The sequence below is a fragment of the Mixophyes fleayi genome, chromosome 5 (assembly GCF_038048845.1).
Source record: "Mixophyes fleayi isolate aMixFle1 chromosome 5, aMixFle1.hap1, whole genome shotgun sequence".
NCBI lineage: Eukaryota > Metazoa > Chordata > Amphibia > Anura > Limnodynastidae > Mixophyes > Mixophyes fleayi.
The window spans coordinates 249,415,241-249,436,608 of record NC_134406.1 but is presented as its reverse complement, the minus strand read 5'-3'; the positions used below and the strand labels follow the sequence as shown (position 1 = coordinate 249,436,608).

Here is a 21,368-nt window from a genome sequence, read left to right as displayed (position 1 = left end):
TCAGAGGACTGAATCATCTGTTTCTTTTAATCAAGCTTATCTTTTTTTGTCCTTTCTCCCCCTCCCTTCCTTGCAAAGTATGTGCCTGTACCAGACAGCACTGTGTTCAGCATCAGCCCAGTTGGGGAACATCCCGCCGCCAAATCCAACACAATTCCTTGCTGGGATCTTGTCTCGGACACCAGTCACTCGATGGGAGAAGCTCCTCCTCTCCAGAAGTACATCCTGCTCAGCCTGTGCCACAATGCCGCAGCTGGTAGCGCCGAATGCTGGAGCTTACCGGCCATCATTCGCCAGGAGTATCCCCGACAGAGCGTGGCCGTCCCTGTTGGAGACTGTGGTGGAAATGACTTGTGCACCAAGTATGACAATATCAATATTCCAATCATTGTGTTATGAAGACATACAATATATCTCTGATGTATAAAGTTTACACAATAATGAGGTCAGGTGACCTGAAGTAACTAAACATTGTTTAATAGAATAGAGAAGAGAGATACAACATTGGTCTAGTCCAGTAGTGGCTCTTTGTAAGCACTTGTCAAATGTCCCGTCCCCCCCGACTATAAAATGATGCTCTTTCATATAAGTAGTTTATTGTCTTTTTTTATCTGAATTCTTTTTTATTCATTCTGAATTTGTCTGGTAAGGTGTAAAAGGGTATATAGAAAACAAGAAATGACAAAGGGTGGAGAGCAAAGCAAGTACATACGACTAACTGCAGTCCATGAATATAGACCTAGTATAAAGTTTCTGAATCTCATTGTATAAACATCAACCATAGTTATGTACAGAGTCATTATTTAGTAATCTGTGAGAGCTGATCATGTTATTGCTAGGTGAGCGTAGAAATATATATTTTACTTTGATAAATAGATAGGCATCATTTTTGGAAAAAGGATTGCGGGTGAGAAGAGTCTGTGGGAGCTGTAGGAGCGAGGCGAACGGACCTCTGTCTTTGATGTGGGTACCTTGCATGTACCAACATTTGGGGAAGTGGGGACTGGGTTTATCGGTCATCCTGCCCCCTGATTAGGAAGTTGGCTGTGTAGCATTAAGAGGTGGTGTCGCTGATTTAGTTGTTGGCGACGCGTTGCGGCCTTGAAGTACCATGACCAAGGTACATGGTGTGAACGGTCAGTACTGTTAGGGGTGTTGTAATATATCCCACCTGATAAATGAACCATACTCTGTTAATGATAGAGGTTGGATCAGTTCACTCCCATTGTGCAGCTAATTGTGTATACCCTATTAATTAGCCTCTTTTAAATACATAGTAAAAGACATTAGTAAATTGACTACATCTTGTATAACAGAAATGCCATTTAATGTTCCATGTTGTGACATTTACTATATGTTCCCTGTCTGTGTATAGGGCTCTGGTGCTGACGTATCAGGAACATTTTGGGGTGACTTATTTAACCCTTACAGAAGACCCGAGCCCTCGGATGATTATTCGCAACAGGTGCACAGTGGCATTACTCCTGAAAGAAAATATTAAAGGTGTGGATTTCAGTATGGTAATGATACAAATGCAATATTGATAGTAGATTTGTAATAATAAGTAGCATCAACAACAAGATATCTATAGAGCCTCTCTAATCCTGAATACTCATTATAAACACTGACTAGTACTGCCTGCAGTTACATTGTTTCATAGATACACAGTAAGTGCACTGATGTCTGCTTCATAGGGTTTTCTACCAATAAAATGTATCTACAGTGACGTTCATATCAAGTTATTTCTGCATCATAGTTTTAAGTCTTTACTGTATCACTAATGTAACCAAATTCATTAGTCTTTCTGTGTTATCTACATATATTACTTTGAAATAATTATTCACTAAACATACCTGGCGGGTTTTTTTTTTTTTTTTTTTTTTAAACTAATGTCAAAATACTTGTTTTCAGAAACGCCAAAGTTTGAGGTTTATTGCAGAAGAATCCCAGCGGAATGTTCAGTTCACCATGAAATGTATCATCAAGTGTCCAGCTTTCCCGACTGCAAAACCAAAGATTACCTTCCCGGCGTCTACCTGAAAGTCACGTTGTGCGAGGAGTCAACGGCAGAGTGGAGCGACCTGATCGATATCAACAGTCAGGGCACACAGGTAACCCAGAGCGCTTGTTGTAAAAAGTATAATGCCTGTGCTTTGGCTTCAGTGTATGTGATGGAGGTGATTTCAGTAGCAAATCAGGAATAAGGATAATGAAGGTAAAAGAAGCGGAATCCCACAGGCCACTTGTATCAAACTTATATAGAATTATATAAATATCCTTTTATTTTAACTTTATTTTTTGTATTTGTTTGGTAAACCATAGGGGCATAGCAGAATGACCCCCCTTTCCCAGGTCAGCATTTCATGGCATTCGGAATATACTCAAACCCTCCTACAAGGAAGTAGAAAGCAGGGAGTATAAAGTTTGTAAGAAAAAGAAGCTGAAGTGTCTGTAATTCAAATAAAGATGTTGAACGTAGCATTTCAGATACATGCAAATAAATATAATTATGCTAGATTTATATTTTACAAAAATATGGAGAAGCAATTATCACATTTTAGTTGTAGTAGCGGCTCTGTTGGCGTTGTTCTATTTTGGGCACTCTTCGCAATTAAAGTGGCATGTTGGCACTGTGCTTAGGAGTTAATTATGATCCTGGGTGCATTCTACACTATATAAAAGGCTAAAAATAATTCTAGCAATTAGCCTGTTGGTCCAGTCAAATTGCAACTAATTTCTAGATCATATAGCCCCACTAATTGTTTATATATATGATCTCATCACATAACAATATTAGTAAGTGTAAAAAGAGAATAAATGTAAGTTTTGCATGTACTGTGTAAATGGGTGGTAATCAGGTAGCTTCGGAGGGCTAAGTAGGTGGTTTGGAAATTTTATAAACTTGCATAAAGAAGTGAGTTTTGATGGTGCACTCGAAGCTTTGGAAGCTAAAGGAAAACCATGTTGTATCAGGGTTAGGTGGGTTTTTATGTTCTCAGTAGAAATAAAGATGCCAGTCTGGTGGCTTCTGACTGCTGGTGGAAAGATTATTAGCTCAATTTTTGAAAGATTGAGTTTGAGGTGGCAATAGGTCACCCAAGATGTAGAGAAAGACGTTCAGTAACGTAGCCCAACATAGATGGTGAGAGGTCTGGAGAGGATAGATATATTTGGGTGTCATTTACACAGCGGTGATATCTAAATTTAAAGAAGTGTATTCATTATTCAAGAGAATTAGTATAAAGAAGAGCAAAATCCATAGAGCTGAGCCTTGTGGTACTTTGTAGATAGAGAAGGTGGAGATAAGGAGGTCCCGGAGACACAAACGCTGTACAGTAGGAACAGTTTAATAAATAGGTTATCAATCAGGATAGGGCAAAAGCTGCAGAGAGAGAGATCCTGAAGATTTAGAGCAAGTAGCAGCCTTTAGCCTTAGCAGTCATTGACCACCGTTGTCACTGCAGTCTTTGACAGGTTGATGATATTGCACCACCATAGATAGATATCTGTGTTAATTAGAGGGGAATGGAGTAATAAAAAGGGTCATTATGAATATGGGGTTTGATGCAGGGAGAAATGAAGGATGTTTTAATTCTAAGGATAATGCCAAGAATTGTAAGGAAAATGCATACTTTGCTCACAAAGGTATAAAGCTCATCCAGTCATTAAGTGGTATAGCACAAAAACACTGACAATACAGCATCGATATCACCATTTATTTATATAGCGCCACCAATTCTGCAGCGCTGTACAGAGAATATTTTTGTCATTCACATCAGTCCTTGCCCCATTGGAGCTAAAAGTCTAAAGGGTTAATTTTGTCAGAAGCCAATTAACCTATCTGTATGTGTTTGGAGTGTGGAAGGAAACCAGAGCACCTGGAGGAAACCCACGCAAACACGGGGAGAACAGTCATGACTGATCTCATCACCTTAGCACTGTCAGAAGTGCTGACCACTGAGCCACTGCTGCCCACAACGCTACAGCACCCCATCCTCTCCCATAATATATAGCATGTTTTTGAAGTTTAAAGAGGCGGGAGCAGTAATTGGGAGAGACGCATATTTTTATAAAGAGGTTTATTTAATTGTACAATTAAGAAAACATTACAGTAATGATTCCATTGATATACTTAGGATGTCTAAAAAATAATAATCTGACTGTCTCTTTTGTACATTCAGATTTGCTTTTACCATCTGGTGTTACATGTCAGATTTATATATATTTCGCATGGAGAAACTCGTTTGTGTTATCTCTCCTGCTTTGCTGAATATTGCAGCAGAGGGGCCATCAAACAAAATAAATGTGTATTATTTGTGACATTTCAGAAGCCTGTCCGCTTACAGGCATCTACAGGGATGTTGCCTAGATAGATTAACAACATGTGTCTTATCTTGTCGGGGGAACGTGCTTCTGAATATTAACAGTGAGATTCCTCCACATGCCATGAAGTCAGGGCAGGGCTCTTTGTGCCGCTTATATGAAATGTTATTTATTACATCTATAGGTGGTTTTCTTAACGGGCTATGGATACGTTTATGTGGATGTGGTCCACCATTGTGGGGCCGTAATCGTCACTCTAGCACCTGAAGGACGGACTGGCCCCGTTTTGACAAGTCTCAACAGGTATGTGTTAATGAGGGGCCCGAGGTTTGTACTCTCCTTTCCACTCGTCACCCACATACAGTGGAGGCAGCCATTGTGTGGGCGGAGCCTAATTCATTACATTGCTCTCTAGCAACCAGAGCCTTATGAGTGTATGGTCTTAAGGTGTGTCAGTGCTGTCACGGGTTCCTAATGAGCTGATTGGCTGCAATCTTATGACTATACCAGGACATATAACAGACAGTATCCAATCCTAAGGCTCCAGCCGGTAATGTCCATTGCGGTATGTAGGATCCTTAGCCGCTTTAGATGTGCAGGACTAGAAGTGCTGTACGTCATTCTTCATTACTGTTTATAACATGTTCAACATAAGAAGTTTTCTGTGGTCCTATTGAACTTTTAAAATATTTATTAGGTTTTAGGAAAGCAAATTTAATGTAATAATTCAGTATATTATTATATGACAGCTTTTGACTTACTTATCAGTTATATTATATGGAGGGATAATAATGAAATGTTTAATGGGTGGATTTCTCCTATTCCTGTGATAAATACTGAATGAATTATGGATGTTCGGTTCATTGGGCAGTTTGGTTGTTTTTAACCACTTTGCTTAGACCAAGCTCCCTCCGTGTGTCTAAAACAATCAAAATCTGAATACAATAAATTGACGTTATCAATGTAGTTGGTATAATGTATTGGCCAGACCTGTACATGTGCGTAGACAGTAGTCAGCCACCCATCATCCAATTCTTCTGCCTGAACAGCCAGATCTGTGCAATGAGGTCCACAAGACGAGTGGCCGAATTAGACAGAGATTAAGCTTTTCCGGGAACAAGGCCAGGCTACCATCTGTAATTGTGAGGCCAGCTGGGGTGCGTGCTTCAGGACATGCTACCAGGAAGTATATGAAAAATACTGAAAGTTGGAAACAGAGTAACTGTGTAACTGTACCCAATGTTATTTCGCCTTCATTGGTAATTTTATCACTTATTTAGAGTTATAAGAGGAGTACTGGAGATTGCACACTGCAGTTCTTCCAATAGTGGCTACCAGCCATATAGAGTAAATCTAGCCTCTGGCAAAGGCTCAAAGGACTTCTCGTTATGAGTTGGCCAATTATTGACGTGATTATCAAATGTGGATTTATATAATCTATGCTTAAGCAGAGCTATTTGTTTTGTATAGATACAATACTACACATTACTCTCTATCTGTTCTTGATATACCCTCTGTAGTATAGTCTACAGTTACCTGTCCTGTATATTTTGCCATTTTTGGGGGACAGACCCTACTGAGTCCTCTGTCCACATCGGGCTATCGCCATCATGTCACAAGCCCAACGTCATCAGGTTTGAACGGAGTAGTGAAAATATATTTGTGCGCTCTTCTGTTCTAATTCAACAACAGGAACATGATGGAGAGCTCATAATGGTCGACCCCCAAAGATGGGCAGAAGTTCAGGACAGATGTTTTATACACTCGAGAGAGAGATATACTAGAGATTGGTATATAGAAAATGGTTAAAGAAAGGGTAGGGTTTATATTTGAAAAAAGTCCCTACGGTATCTTGTATATATAACCCATAAAAAATATTTATGGGGTAATTGTATATTAAACACAATATGCTCGATCGCTGTTTTTGCAGCAGAAGGGATTTAAAAAATTGCTTGTTCTGTTGGCCTATTGCAGCTTGTCATTAGCTAGCCACGGTGCTAGTCCAACTACAAGCCCCATTTCACAGTACAGAGGCTCCATCATGAAATTAATCCCAACCCAATAGCTGTGAAAATGTATTGCACTTTAAGATGCGTTACTTTTTAAACCACACACTGAACGATAAAAGTAGATATCTTTGTCCCATAGTCTGTACAAAATATTCTTACCCAACTTCCACTTCCAAGGTGCTTGTTGCCAGTTGGTCCTAACCTAAAATAGATAAGCAATAACCCATTTTTGAGACTGAACTCCACCTGCTCCTCATTCAAATTACTATTCACTTATACAGAATATATCACAGTGATTAACTCTGGTTTATTTTGCACAGGACTCGGAGTCAGGGCATTGTATTTAGAGTCTTTATCTCCCAACTCAGCGTGGGGATTTTCGATGACATCACAAATTACAAAACCTCGTCTGAACTCATGCGATTGACGTTGGATAATGTGTACCTTCATCTGGCACCGGTAAACTGCTATGTCAGGCAGCCTTGTTGGGACATACAGACAGACATCACATGCGGCATGCCGACATTTTATAGCCTGGAAGTATATTGCGGAGATTTGCAATTAGACAACCAACTGTACAGCAAGTCTCATTTCCATTTCCCTGTTCTGGTTTGCCAAGAAGAGAGAAGTGAATTTACCCGATGGCCAAAGTCTGGGGGTGTCTACTTGTCTACCAAAGATCTAGAAGACTACAAGGAAGCTTCCTACCTCAAACTCTTTGTCACGCTCTCTGTAGAACAAGACATCTGGGATCTGAATGAACTAAGCTTTGATTTGAAGCCGTCTCGACTTTATGTGGAAGACACGTTTGTCTACTATGTGAAAACGCTGTTTGACACATATCTTCCGGACAACAAAATGCTGCAATGCCAAGTTAAAACCAGTGGACTCATCCCGATGATAATACCAGAGCATGTACGGCAGCATGTGCTAGCTCTAGTCAGCCCTGTTAAACTCAGAAAACTAACCGTGCAGCCAGTCAACCTATTGGTCAGCATCCACGCCTCTCTGAAGCTGTACATCGCCTCTGATCACACGCCGCTATCCTTCTCCGTCTTCGAACGTGGGCCGATCTTCACCACTGCCAGGCAGCTAATACACAGCCTGGCCATGCATTATGCCGCAGGTGCCCTTTTCCGAGCAGGTGAGTGTGTGCTACATTGTGCTGCTGACTTTAGTATGATGTCCGTTTAAAGTATCTAGCTACATTGGGCTGGTGTGTGTAGAGCAGCGATAGGCAACCTGATACGCTTCAGGGGCCGCATAGGGCGGCCCTTCCACCTTCATATTACCCTTAATCTCAATAATAAGTTAAAACGAAAGTTAACCAAAGAAAGAGACACCTATCTGTAATACATACTTGCCAACTCTCCCTGAATGTCCTGAATGTCAGGGAGACTTCCTGAACTAGGGGTGATCTCCCTCACTCCCTGAAGAGTCTGGCATTCTCCCTGATACTGAGCCAGTACAAGACGTGGTTGGCTTCACCATCTGTGGCATGAGGACACAGTTCAGAAATTGTGTCCTATGTCCATGTATTGATGCCTATGGAGGTGGCCATTTTCATGGAGACCAAGATTTAATTAAAAACTGAGGTAAGACAACATGACTTTAGTAATGGAGACAGAAATATAAAAGACACTTCAGTCTCTAGAGATTCATTAGCTGCTTTTCTTTAAGCATAGTTGTCTACTCCGGGAGACTCCCGCATTTCTGGGAGACCAGGACAACCTCCTGGTTTTCGCCCCTGCAATAGATAAGGGGTGGGGCTTAATGACACACATATTGTCCCCTGATGCAATTTTCCATAATTGTGACAATCATTTAGGGGACGATTTGTCAAGCCCCGCCCCCCCACCTCCCCCTGGATTTCCCTGAAGCCAACAAGAAGAAGTTGGCAGGTATGATGTAATAACATATGAGCAGGCATTTTAAACAGGTGTCACCAGCTATAACAATCTGACAATAAAGCAGGAAAGGGATGAGGGCCGTAGTTGATGGCTCAGAGCCCATCACTGGTATAGAGAATTTCAGAAATAAAAACAAAATAGTCTCAATACTTAGTTATTCTGGCCACACACATACATTTTTCTTTTTTAAAAAAAAACAAACAGGTTAATTAAGGGCTAATGATTGCCTCACACACAGCACAGATCTAGAGCCTACAACGTGTAGGGCAGTTTGTGTTGAATAGAGCAAAACATGTTTAAAACTGATTTGTATTCAGGTTAAAGATTTCCAGCCAGGAAGATGGGATTTGTGATTTGGACACTAACATTTTATTATAATGTCACCCACAGAGATCATTTTATAACAGTTAACAAAATAACAAAACAACTGTATTGTACAAAGATATTGATACATGGGTGACCAGCTTTATTTAGTCCAAGGTCACGCCCATTATCACAGCAGGCCACGCCCATTATCACAGCAGGCCACGCCCATTTTGTCCACCAGAAATCAAGTCTGTTGGAGAGATACATTCATTAACAGCATTATGTACAGTATAGGACTTCTATCATTTTGAAAGACAATTATATGACATAATACATTCTTACAATTACTTCTTACCTAGGTGGTCTGGGAATCTAATTCCTAGGACAAAAAGTACTTTTAGAAGATGATTTTCTGTGTGAGGTGGAAAGTCTACTTTTGTATCACCAAAATATTGTTTTTTTCTGATGTTTCTTTGCAGTAGTCACTGTGGGCAATTACATTTAAATAAGTAAAATTCATGTTACAACTGTCCCAGTGAACAGGGGCCCAGGAGTCTGACTGTTGCCGTATGCCCACTGAAGCCAATCTGACTATTGCCGTAAGCCCACTGTAGCCAAACTGATTATTACCGTATGCCCATTGAAGCTAATCTGACTGTTGCCGTATGCCCACTGAAGCTAATCTGACTGTTGCCGTAGGCCCACTGTAGCCAAACTGACTATTACCGTATGCCCAGTGAAGCTAATCTGACTGTTGCCGTAAACCCACTAAAGCCAATCTGACTGTTGCCGTAAACCCACTAAAGCCAATCTGACTGTTGCCGTATGCCCACTGAAGCTAATCTGACTGTTGCCGTAAGCCCACTAAAGCCAATCTGACTATTGCCGTAAACCCACTGAAGCCAATCTGACTGTTGCCGTAAACCCACTGAAGCCAATCTGACTATTGCCGTAAGGCCACTAAAGCCAATCTGACTATTGCCGTAAACCCACTGAAGCCAATATGACTGTTGCCGTAAACCCACTGAAGCCAATCTGACTATTGCCGTAAGGCCACTTAAGCCAATCTGACTGTTGCCGTAGGCCCACTAAAGCCAATCTGACTTTTGCCATAAGCGCATGGAAGGCAATCTGACTAATGCCATAGGCCCTGCTTCTATACTTACAGCAGTTTTACAAGCACTGTACGTATAACTGACACATCCTTGAATACACACCCTAATAAATTCAATAAAAGGGTGCAGGCAACTCACCAGCTCATTAAAAGAGTTAAAAGTAAATCAAAATGTATACTTTACTGTTTGGTTGTAGTTCCTCTTTAAACCAAAGAAAGGCAATGTCACCTGATATAGGATCATGTACAGATTCTCTTAATTAACATATTTGTGGAAGCCTTCTTAATCTTTTGTTAATAACTTACGGATGGAGTGTAACGTTTACACTCTCTGGTATTGGAGTTGGGTTTTTTTCACAGATGTCAGGTTTCCCTGTGACTGGAGCTGACCTGACAAGCATGCAGTGCCCGGAGATCAATGGTGAAGAAATGTCCTTAATTAGCAAAGTATTATGTTTAGTACCATCGTGCTGGACCAAGTTATGGGTCACTGATCCAATTAATGTTAAACCTTGATTTTCACACACATTAATGGAATCCAGTTTGACGACTGATCAGACCAGACAGGTTCCTAATAGTTTTGACGTTAAACTTTTTTCTTTTACTGGAATTATTTTACCTATGGTATGGCATATTTTACCTATTCTATCTTACGGGGAGATTGCCAAAAATTAAAGAATGTATGTCAAATGTCAGTGGCTAAAAATACTTATTTCTTCTCTCTGCATTTGTCCAAAACTTCTATTAAGGCCGGACAGTTGTGGCCTAAGGCAGTGGTTCCCAAACTTTTTCAGTTCGCGGCACCCTTAGAGTCTCCAAATTTTTTCAAGGCACCCCTCCAAAATAATTATTGAGCAGTCCTGTTTTAGAAGTAGTTGGGTCAAAAAATTGTAATAAGTATTTAGGTCACGACAGAAATACTTATTTAGTTGTATGCAAAAATGCCCCTCTGCATCCAGGCACACTCCCCCTCTGCATCCAGGCACACTGCCCCCTCTGCATCCAGGCACACTGCCCTCTCTCACGTTGCCCCCTCTGCCCTCTCTCACGCTGTCCCCCTCCTATGCCCTCTCTCACGCTGTCCCCCTCCTCTGCCCTCTGTCCCCCTCCTCTGCCCTCTGTCCTCCTCCTCTGCCCTCTGTCCTCCTCCTCTGCCCTCTGTTCCCCTCCTCTGCCCTCTGTCCCCCTCCTCTGCCGTCATTCTGTCCCCCTCCTCTGCCATCATTCTGTCCCCCTCCTCTGCCATCATTCTGTCCCCCTCCTCTGCCATCATTCTGTTCCCCCTCCTCTGCCATCATTCTGTCCCCCTCCTCTGCCATCATTCTGTCCCCCTCCTTTGCCATCATTCTGTCCCCCTCCTCTGCCATCATTCTGTCCCCCTCCTCTGCCATCATTCTGTCCCCCTCCTTTGCCATCATTCTGTCCCCCTCCTCCTCTGCCATCATTCTGTCCCCCTCCTCCTCTGCCATCTGTCCCCCTCCTCCTCTGCCATCTGTCCCCCTCCTCTGCCATCTGTCCCCCTCCTCTGCCATCTGTCCCCCTCCTCTGCCATCTGTCCCCCTCCTCTGCCATCATTCTGTCCCCCTCCTCCTCTGCCATCATTCTGTCCCCCTCCTCTTCTGCCATCATTCTGTCCCCCTCCTCTGCCATCTGTCCCCCTCCTCCTCTGCCATCATTCTGTCGCCCTCCTCCTCTGCCATCATTCTGTCCCCCTCCTTTGCCATCATTCTGTCCCCCTCCTCCTCTGCCATCATTCTGTCCTTCTCCTCTGCCATCATTCTGTCCCCCTCCTCTGCCATCATTCTGTCCTCCTCCTCTGCCATCATTCTGTCCCCCTCCTCTGCCATCATTCTGTCCCCCTCCTCTGCCATCATTCTGTCCCCCTCCTCCTTTGCCATCATTCTGTCCCCCTCCTCTGCCATCATTCTGTCCCCCTCCTCTGCCATCATTCTGTCCTTCTCCTCCTCTGCCATCATTCTGTCCCCCTCCTCTGCCATCATTCTGTCGCCCTCCTCCTCTGCCATCATTCTGTCCCCCTCCTCTGCCATCATTCTGTCGCCCTCCTCCTCTGCCATCATTCTGTCCCCCTCCTCTGCCATCATTCTGTCCCCCTCCTCCTCTGCCATCATTCTGTCCTTCTCCTCTGCTACGATCCCTCTCACACTCTTCCCCGGGCCAGGCGCCAGCCACAGAAAAAAGAAAGAAAACAGGAACTTACCAATCCGCCGGGCGCCGGGACCCAGCAGCCTCCTCTCTCCCGCAGCAGCTGTCACTGACGTCAATATTCAGTGACAGCTGCGGGAGAGAGGAGGCTGCTGGGTCCCGGCGCCCGGCGGATTGGTAAGTTCCTGTTTTCTTTCTTCTTTATAGGTCTGGCCCGCGGCACCCCAGTGACAGTGCCGCGGCACCCCTGGGAGCCGCGGCGCACAGTTTGGGAACCGCCGGCCTAAGGTATTTCTCTCACGTTTGCACAACATTTGCTCACCCCCCCCCCCCCTTCACCTGCCCCGAGGGCCGCTGAAAGTTACCTTGGCCCCTGGAGCAGCTGCTTCTTACCCCCTCCCAGGATGCAGCCTCTGCATACGTATGTGCAGCGCGGGCAGCCGGGGGGGGGGAAGGGCATGACCATGTAGATCAATAAGAAGCTATTGGCCCGCGGTGACAATTCCACACGGACAGGGTATGGCTCAGCTGTGTCAGTGGATGAATGGCCATGTGTACCTACACATCCCTGCCCCCCTTTACTCAGCACCCCTGCTCCCACCTTCCTGCGAGTGTGAGTTTCTAGCCAAGAGGGGAGAAACCCTAAACTATCTAAAGGGTAGATACGTCCAGCAATTATATATGCAAAATAGTGTAGTTTCATCACACTGAAGTGCACCTATCATGCAGTTTTGAAAACGCTAACATGAGTAGTACAGTCGGAGTAAAAGCCTAATTGCAATGTACAGTTATTAACATATATCATTCATTTGTGTCAAAGCTGCCTCAGACATTATTTAAATTTGCTGTTGGAGCGAGATCCTCTGACACTAATCTTGTGATCATTATAAGCCAATGAATAATACCTGGCAGACGTCCAGCAGTTTAATGATGTTACAGAAAGTACAGTGAGCTTCTCTGTCAGCACATGGGATACTCACACACACTCATAATAATTATCAGTATTTATACCGGTCCTGAAGATGGATAACTTCATCCAGACATTGCATTAAAGGTGGCAGAATGTGGACGGCTTTACAAGAAGTTGGCTAATTCCCCACCATAGTATTCCAGGTGGGCAGGGGTTTTATTTCAGAGCCTAGGTTATTTAGGCAAAGAGCAGGCAACTTTTAGGCCAGTGTTATGCAACCCAATATATACATCAAGGATCAGAAGAAAGCTAAAACAGACTCAAAACTACCACAGTACCCCCACATCACTCATCCCAGAATACACCCACATGCCCATCACACGCTCCGTATTTCCACCACATGCCTCTCAGACCTGCCACTTTCTTCAAAGTAGCCCCACATACCCTCAGACCTCCACAAGCTCTTATATCCCACATACCACTCAAACCTCCCCAGATGTCACCGCATTCCACTCAGACCTCACTAAATGTCCCCCACATGCTACTCAGACATCTACATGCCACTTACAAGTCCCTCTCACCTCCCCACGCGCGCCCCTCTGTCCTCCCCACGCGAGCCCCTCTGTCCTCTCCACACGCGCCCCTCTGTCCTCCCCACGCGCGCCCCTCTGTCCTCCCCACGCGCACCCCTCTGTCCTCCCCACGCGCGCCACTCAGACCTCGCCACACGGGCCCACGCCCCTCAGACCTCCCCACACGGGCCTGCGCCCCTCAGACCTCCCCACGCGTGCCCCTCTGTCCTCCCCACACGCGCCCCTCAGACCTCCCCACACGGGCCCGCGCCCCTCAGACCTCCCCACACGGGCCCGCGCCCCTCAGGCGTCCCCACACGGGCCCGCGCCCCTCAGGCATCCCCACACGGGCCCGCACCCCTTAGAGGTCCCCACACGGGCCCGCGCCCCTCAGACCTCCCCACACGGGCCCGCGCCCCTCAGGCGTCCCCACGCGGGCCCGCGCCCCTCAGGCGCCCCCACACGGGCCCGCACCCCTCAGGCATCCCCACACGGGCCCGCGCCCCTCAGACGTCCCCACACGGGCCCGCGCCCCTCAGACCTCCCCACGCGCGCCCCTCTGTCCTCCCCACACGCGCCCCTCAGACCTCCCTACACGGGCCTGCGCCCCTCAGACCTCCCCACACGGGCCCGCGCCCCTCAGGCGTCCCCACGCAGGCCCGCGCCCCTCAGGCGCCCCCACACGGGCCCGCGCCCCTCAGGCATCCCCACACGGGCCCGCGCCCCTCAGACGTCCCCACACGGGCCCGCGCCCCTCAGACCTCCCCACACGGGCCCCTCTGACCATCCCACTCAGACCTCCCCACACGGGCCCCTCTGACCATCCCACTCAGACCTCCCCACACACGTGTGTAAGAGGTCATTGGAACCATTACGTCCAACCCTATACCCACTTACATGCTTTTACTAGTGTTATAAAATGGTAATATAAGCATGATTTTTGACGTGTGTGTAAGTTGCCCTACAATGATCAACAGCTAATTCTGAGTGCTGACCCTCAGCTGCCTATGTTACATAACTGATGGTAATGGGGGTGCCTTAAAACTCATCATACACTGCCCATCCCCCCAGTCATGCCATTAGCATAGATATTTATTATGTCCATGTTACATTTGCTAACCAGTACAAGACAGCTGTGCAGCTGTCACTGATTCATGGCTGGAGACCAGTCAAAGACCTGGCGTTTGATCCTGTCTATGACCTGTAATGTAACTTTAAAACATCTGTGACAGCTACTTGGTCCCTGTTTTAGCCTAATATATGAGGCTTTACAGAAACAGCCATGGCCAGAATGGAAAAGAAAGCAAGAAAGTAAAAGCAATTTGTAACAAATTATTTTGTTGCTGAATAAAAACCAGCAGTACATTAACATATTTCCCTGTACTGAGCTCATTGCATCTAATGGTTGTGTCTGCTGTGATGAACAAGAGATCACAATAGTGGAATCTCTGCAGGACACGGGGATGGTTAGCACAGCTGAGACAAAGCAGACGTGTGTGCATGCCAGTTCTCTAATGAGACATAATTGTCTAAGACATTGGTGAAGTAGAAAACTAAAACAGATACACAGCATTCCTTCCTCTTCCTAGTAGACATCTCAGCGCTTGGAACGTGTGCGAACGGCTCTTTCAGAGGGGCTGAAATAACCGATAGCAGAAGGAGAGCGTTGAACATTATAGACGTGCTCATCTAGAGTTAATCACCCACCGGTCATATGGTTTTATCCATCCTAAGGTGACCCTGCCAGAACCAATCTGTTGCAAACACTGGTAACAGATCTAATCAGCAAGAGGATGTCACTGTTTTACACAAATGCAGATGAAATAAAACAGTTCTTTGGCACAAATTTACGTTTTTCGGGAAAACCATCTTTTTTTTCCAGCAACCGACTGCTCGGTGCAGTGATAATGCTTAAAGGACCACCAAACCTACAGTACAAGTCGCCCTGTGTAAAATAATGCTACTAATGCTGGTCACAAATATATATTTATAAGTCTTTATACCTATTGAGAACCCAGGATGTTTGACAGAACGTTTACATTTGCTGTGCATAGGAGTGTAGGCTTTTGTTTGGCTGTATTGTCATTCATTGGGATTACTGATATCATCATCATCACCATTTATTTATATAGGGTCACTAATTCCGCAGCGCTGTACAGAGAACTCACATCAGTCCCTGCCCCTTTGCAGCTTACAGTCTAAATTCCTTAACACACACACACACACACACACACACACAGACACACACACAGACTAGGGTCAATTTGTTAGCAGCCAATTAACCTACCAGTATGTTTTTGGAATGTGGGAGGAAACCCACGCAAACACGGGGAGAACATACAAACTCCTCACAGATAAGGCCATGGTTGGGAATCAAACCCCAGTGCTGTGAGGCAGAAGTGCTAACCACTGAGCCACCGTGCTGCCCAGCGGTATGATCATTGCTGTGCATAGGACAAAAACACTTCCCCAACAAGCAGAAATTTATCTAAAATATGTCAAAATAAGTCAAGGTATGAAAAATTTTACATATATATTCATCAATGTTATCAATATATGTTTAATATGAGGCAACTGTTCAGTTTAGTGATTCTATAACTAGTAAACACATGAACAGTGCATAAAAAACAAGGTCAATTATTAATCATTGGTGCCGTTGTCTAGTATTATAGATTGTATTGGTAGAAGCGCAACACTAGAAAATGCATGGAAAACTTAAGCACGCTTAAGTGCGCAGAGCAAATGTGTTAAACTCATGATGTATTGGTTAAAGAAAATATTTTATCCTTATATGCAGGAATAGTTTAAGATGGTGACACTCCTCTATTGCGCAGCCCACTACCTGTTGTTTAGACGTCCCATAGACCCACCTGGTCCTGCGTGGTTTTGCTGCAGTGTAGAGACTTACGCAGCGGCTGATGGCAATACAGCGGAATCTAGGATTCTGTATAGCAAAGAAAACTACGCCAAACTATCATCATCCTGCAACTAGAGACAGTGTCAGATTTATGGGGAAACAATTATTTCTGGGCCAACTGTACTGTAAACTGTTGATGAATTGATTCCCAAAAGAGAGGTGGAATGAAGTGGTAAACGTGCATCACCCCAAACAAATGACCCCAGTAGCGTGTCCAGTTTCTCTGTACAGCAGTCTGGTAATTGTCATAAATGGGATGTTGGATGTTCTCGTCTCGCAGTCATCCCATATAACACACACTGATGAGCTGTCGGCCAGCTTACGGCCAGGACAAGGTGAAAGGAAACATGAGGTCAGTATCCATCTAGAAATAAACAGGCACATCCAAGCAGAATGATTTATCTTGGTGTCTATATCATGTCAGAATATACTCATTATTGTATTTACTTATCTTTTTATGTTATTTTATGTAGTATGATGGATACAGGGCAAAAGGATTGGAAGGGGGGAGCACAATATAGGAGAAAGGGTATATAGGTGTTGAACAGACAATGTAATGAAGGTATTGGTGTATTTTGGTACTGCTGTTAAATTTAACAACCTGGGCAGGTGCTCCGTAGAGGCAAACCAGTAGATGAGTAACATTTAACACATACCTGCCAACTTTTCCTCATTGGCTTCAGAGAGATCCCAAGGGAGGTGTGTGTGCGGGGGTGGGGCTTGACGAATTGCATTTTGGGCTAAGATGACGTGATATTTGCGTCAATAATCCCCGCCCCCGCTACTTATCTATTGCGGGGGTGAGAACCGGGAGGTCCCCCAGACATTCTGGGACAGTAGGCAACTATGCGTTAAACAAAAGCAGCTAATGAATCTCTAGAGACTGAAGCGTCTTTTACATTTCTGTCTCCATTACTGAAGTCATGTTGTCTTACCTGTCAGTCTGGGATTAAATCTTGGTCTCCATGAAAATGGCCACCTCCATAGGCATCAATACATGGACATAGGACACAATTTCTGAACTGTGTCATCATGCCACAGATGGCGAAGCCAACCACGTCTTGTACTGACTCAGCATCAGGGAGAATGCCAGACTCTTCAGGGAGTGAGGGAGATCACCCCTAGTTCAGGGAGTCTCCCTGACATTCAGGGAGAGTTGGCAAATATGATTTAACAATTATTTGGTAACATCGCTTTAAGCAACAAAATGTTAGGATAAGTTACAGAAATATCTATAGTGCCCTTGTTACATTAGTGTGGATGTCACATGGAGTCTTAGCCATGTATTAGATGATGACTCGCCTGCAATCTCTTTAGAAAGTACAATAAAATCAGGTTCTTAAACACTCAGACTACTTGTAAAGGTGACTTTCTTTTTATCAATGTACAGAAATACATCAAAATAGAGGGGAAATGCATGTGTGCAGTATTCGGCACAGCAAGCTTTAGAAAATATGAAAAGAGCAATGTATATATCTTTTATATGTGACTCGAAATTGCCTCAAAACTGAGGTTCAGACATTTATTAGACCCAGTGACCCTGCAAATGATTCCTATTAATATATTAGTGTTTATGTGCATCCAGAGTTATGCTTCGAGCAAAAAACATTTGATCAAGACAAAGAAAAGGGGGGGACACACCAGGACAGAATGATCTGCTCTTTCTGTCTGGATTTGGGATTGTGACTTTGTCATGATGCGTTATAATGGCATCTGTTTTCAGATTCTGCTGATGAAACGGGACATTACTTAATTTTAGGAATCGGATGCTTCATCATTTTACTTTAAAACACAGGAACTGTGGTGACATTAGTTAAACGATATATGGTGGTTTTATTAAATAAAGTATGTATTTTAGAGTTTCTTATTTTGTACAATTTTTTTAAAGTACATAGATTTCCTAATATCATGGTACTCTGATTTAAACAATGTAGTTATAATCAAGCCTTATTTTATTTGTGTCTCCAATTAATCTTTAGAATTCATTTATAAGGATACTGAAACTTTTGCTCTCCTAGATCTCTTTTAAGTGTACATAGAAATATTGTATACAGTAGATATTTGCTCTGGTTTCTTAGGTTGGGTAGTCGGATCGCTTGAGATTCTGGGGAGCCCGGCCAGTCTGGTAAGAAGCATTGGGAATGGCATCGCGGACTTCTTCAGGCTCCCGTATGAAGGCCTCACTCGCGGACCTGGGGCTTTTGTGAGCGGAGTCTCCAGGGGAACCACGTCCTTTGTGAAACACATCTCCAAAGGTATATAAGGATCTTAGTTCTCATATATTGTAATAGTACTGCTGGACAACCACAGAAAAGTGCACATTCAGGAATACATTAATGTGAACGTTGCAGTCTTTCAGGATATTTTAGCTTTTATACAATCTGGCAGAATATTTAAAAAAAATAATATTTTGCAAAATTATTTGTGACATAAATAACAATTACAATTTGTCTCTTCACGTTATTTAAATATTAATACGGTTTTCCTGAAACCCTGCACAGTTAGTGAAAGGTCCTTGTTTGCAGGGTAAGAAGGAAACACCCAGGAAGATTCCAAATGGAATTTTTTGATACATTATATGACCTATGTTATAAGTAATATTCTCGTAGTGTCACCATAATCTTACTCCTTTCAGTGGTGTAAGGTTTGTCTCCTAGCGCAGTAGGTGAGTGACCAATCATTATAAAGTATGTAGTAGTTGAGTTATCCCCTTCAAAACAGAAGAGGGTTCACATCTCTATGACCAAACCTTCATTTATGGGAGTAAACATTTTGATTTCCTTTTTTTAAGGGGTCATATAGAGGTTTAATTTGGAAGTCAGAGATGGGGTTAATGCAAAAGCAGGCTGTTCACACCTCCGTCATGACATTGTTAAACCTCAGTCTGTGTGTGGCATCAGATGTGATGCTTAAAGATACCACAGCACGCGAAGGGGTTAAACTGTGCAGCGATTACAAGAGACAATTTGGTCACTGGCTTCAGTGCCTTTGCAAGCCCAATTACACCCAATAAGCTGAATGTGATCTGGTCACTCAGCTTGAACGTCCGGATCCGTCCAATATGGTCACTGATCCAATCGCTTGAGAAACATATGATGACTCTCACACATGGGATGAGCTAGGTTGTGAAATTATGAGGCCTTTTACCTTGGGTTATGTCTAGGTACAGGAACAGATGATGTTTCCTTGTGACATGGCAATCATGTGCTTATACAGTTATTTGTCCAGTATAAGTTCTCCTATTACTCTAAGATCCGTCACTATTTCAGCCACTTTTATAGTTACAATGTAACAGTTCCGTTCCTCAAAGATCCAGTATTATTATTTGGATCCCTGCAGTCTCTGGATTTGGGTAAATGTGATCACATTCAGATCATCATCATAACAATCACTCCACCCCCCACCTTGCTAGATTATCACTGGAACTTGCCAAAGCTGAGATTTTATTTCCATAGAGTGTACAGGTAATAAAAATAATGAATAAATCACATCTTTGGAAATATTAATATTTCTGTGTGGTCATCTACCAAGACAATCCCCCGCATACCAGGACCATTACATTGTGCTATTTAATAAAAGGGTTATATTTTAAGCTTGTATTGGGTATATGATACACATCCACAATATATTCTTCCTTAAGCAAATCCTTATATACCTTTTTTCTGTGGGAGCCTTCCAAGAACGATCTGCTGCTGCTTACACCTCCCCCCCTCAGGAGTAATGTGATGCTGGCTGTAGATCCTGCTGCACGTGATAAATGTGAAAACATTAAGGATATATCAGTATTCCTGCAGGCTATTATAAATCCTACCCCAGGCTGTAGCATACATGTGTAATAGTCACACTTATAAAAGATACAGTAAGAATGTATAGAAACAGTGACATCTAGTGGCTGAATGGTGGGAATTGCTACTAAATTCAGGCACATGTATAGTCATTTGTTATATACAGTATCAAAATTATCTTCTTTTATTGTAATATTTTACAAATGAACAGTATTCTAACTGACGGTGACTTAAATTGTGCTGTGTGCAGGTACGCTGACATCCCTCACTAACCTGGCCACGAGCCTGGCCAGGAACATGGACAGACTGTCTTTAGATGAAGAACATTACAACAGACAGGAGGAATGGAGAAGACAGCTGCCGGACAATCTGGGAGAAGGCTTAAGACAGGGGCTGTCCCGTCTGGGTATCAGTCTGCTGGGTACCGTAACCTGAACTTTTCTATGACATTTACACAACAAATCCCTAACCATCTTACTGAGGAAATGTTTTGGGTCTAAAACACAACACTTAGTTGGCGGTTAGAGGGTAAAATATATCCTATTAGCGGTGGAACAGGTGCATTTATAATTAGGAGTCAGCGAGGAGTTCAATAATCATTTAAAGCCACAAGACTGTAGGCCAACTGCTGCTATACAAGTCATGAAGCTTATCACTGGCCTCTAATACTTACGTATTATTATAATAATATAACATACACATTTTCCAAATGATCACTGGAGAGAGGGCATCAGAACACACCATTATAATGCTATGGACAGGAGTTTATGTTGTGTAATACAGTAATATATTCTTAGTGTATGACGAGTGGTGGAACTAAAGAGAGCAGCTGTGTGATATAAGTAAGGGGTGAATTCAGGGGCAGGCTGGGGGGCAGGTGGGATTCGGCCCCCTGGGCTGGTCCCCTAGTGGACTACCTTGTGCTGGGTCACTGGGCCACCTGCATTTTTTTTCCTTTAAAATGTTTCTAATAGACTGCTGAGTCTCTCCCACCGGGCAAAAATTGGCCAGCCCTCCCCTGTACCCTACTGTAAATTATATGCATATTACAAGTCACTGAGGAATTGCATTATCGAATAAAAAAAAACAAGGGCACTTTTTATTTTTTTTAACAGATCAGGTAATGTCTAGGTGATTTATATGTTTATAATATCAGGGTTTTAATTTTAAAATCAATAAAAAACAAACAAACAAAAATAGTAACAACACACACATCATCTCACCATGCCCATTCATGTGTTTTACATACAAAACATTTTTTTTCTTCAAAATAAGCTATTTTATTAGTACTATGTTATTTTAATTGAGATTTGTTACTTAAAAAGATCGCCTGCAGAAAATGTGTTACTCCTTTGGTTG

General features: G+C 43.5%; 1 protein-coding gene across 4 annotated transcripts in view; it reads left to right on the top strand.

The window, feature by feature from the left end:
• The window catches only part of VPS13B (vacuolar protein sorting 13 homolog B), a 718,815-nt gene that overhangs the window by 675,274 nt on the left and 22,173 nt on the right, over positions 1 to 21,368 (top strand). For all 4 annotated transcript variants that reach the window (XM_075213864.1, XM_075213863.1, XM_075213867.1 and 1 more), the window contains exons 52-58: positions 79 to 362; positions 1,376 to 1,503; positions 1,912 to 2,111; positions 4,508 to 4,626; positions 6,653 to 7,476; positions 18,303 to 18,479; positions 20,260 to 20,430. In XM_075213864.1, coding sequence (XP_075069965.1) covers positions 79 to 362; positions 1,376 to 1,503; positions 1,912 to 2,111; positions 4,508 to 4,626; positions 6,653 to 7,476; positions 18,303 to 18,479; positions 20,260 to 20,430 — 1,903 coding nt within the window. The remainder of the gene's footprint in view (positions 1 to 78; positions 363 to 1,375; positions 1,504 to 1,911; positions 2,112 to 4,507; positions 4,627 to 6,652; positions 7,477 to 18,302; positions 18,480 to 20,259; positions 20,431 to 21,368) is intronic.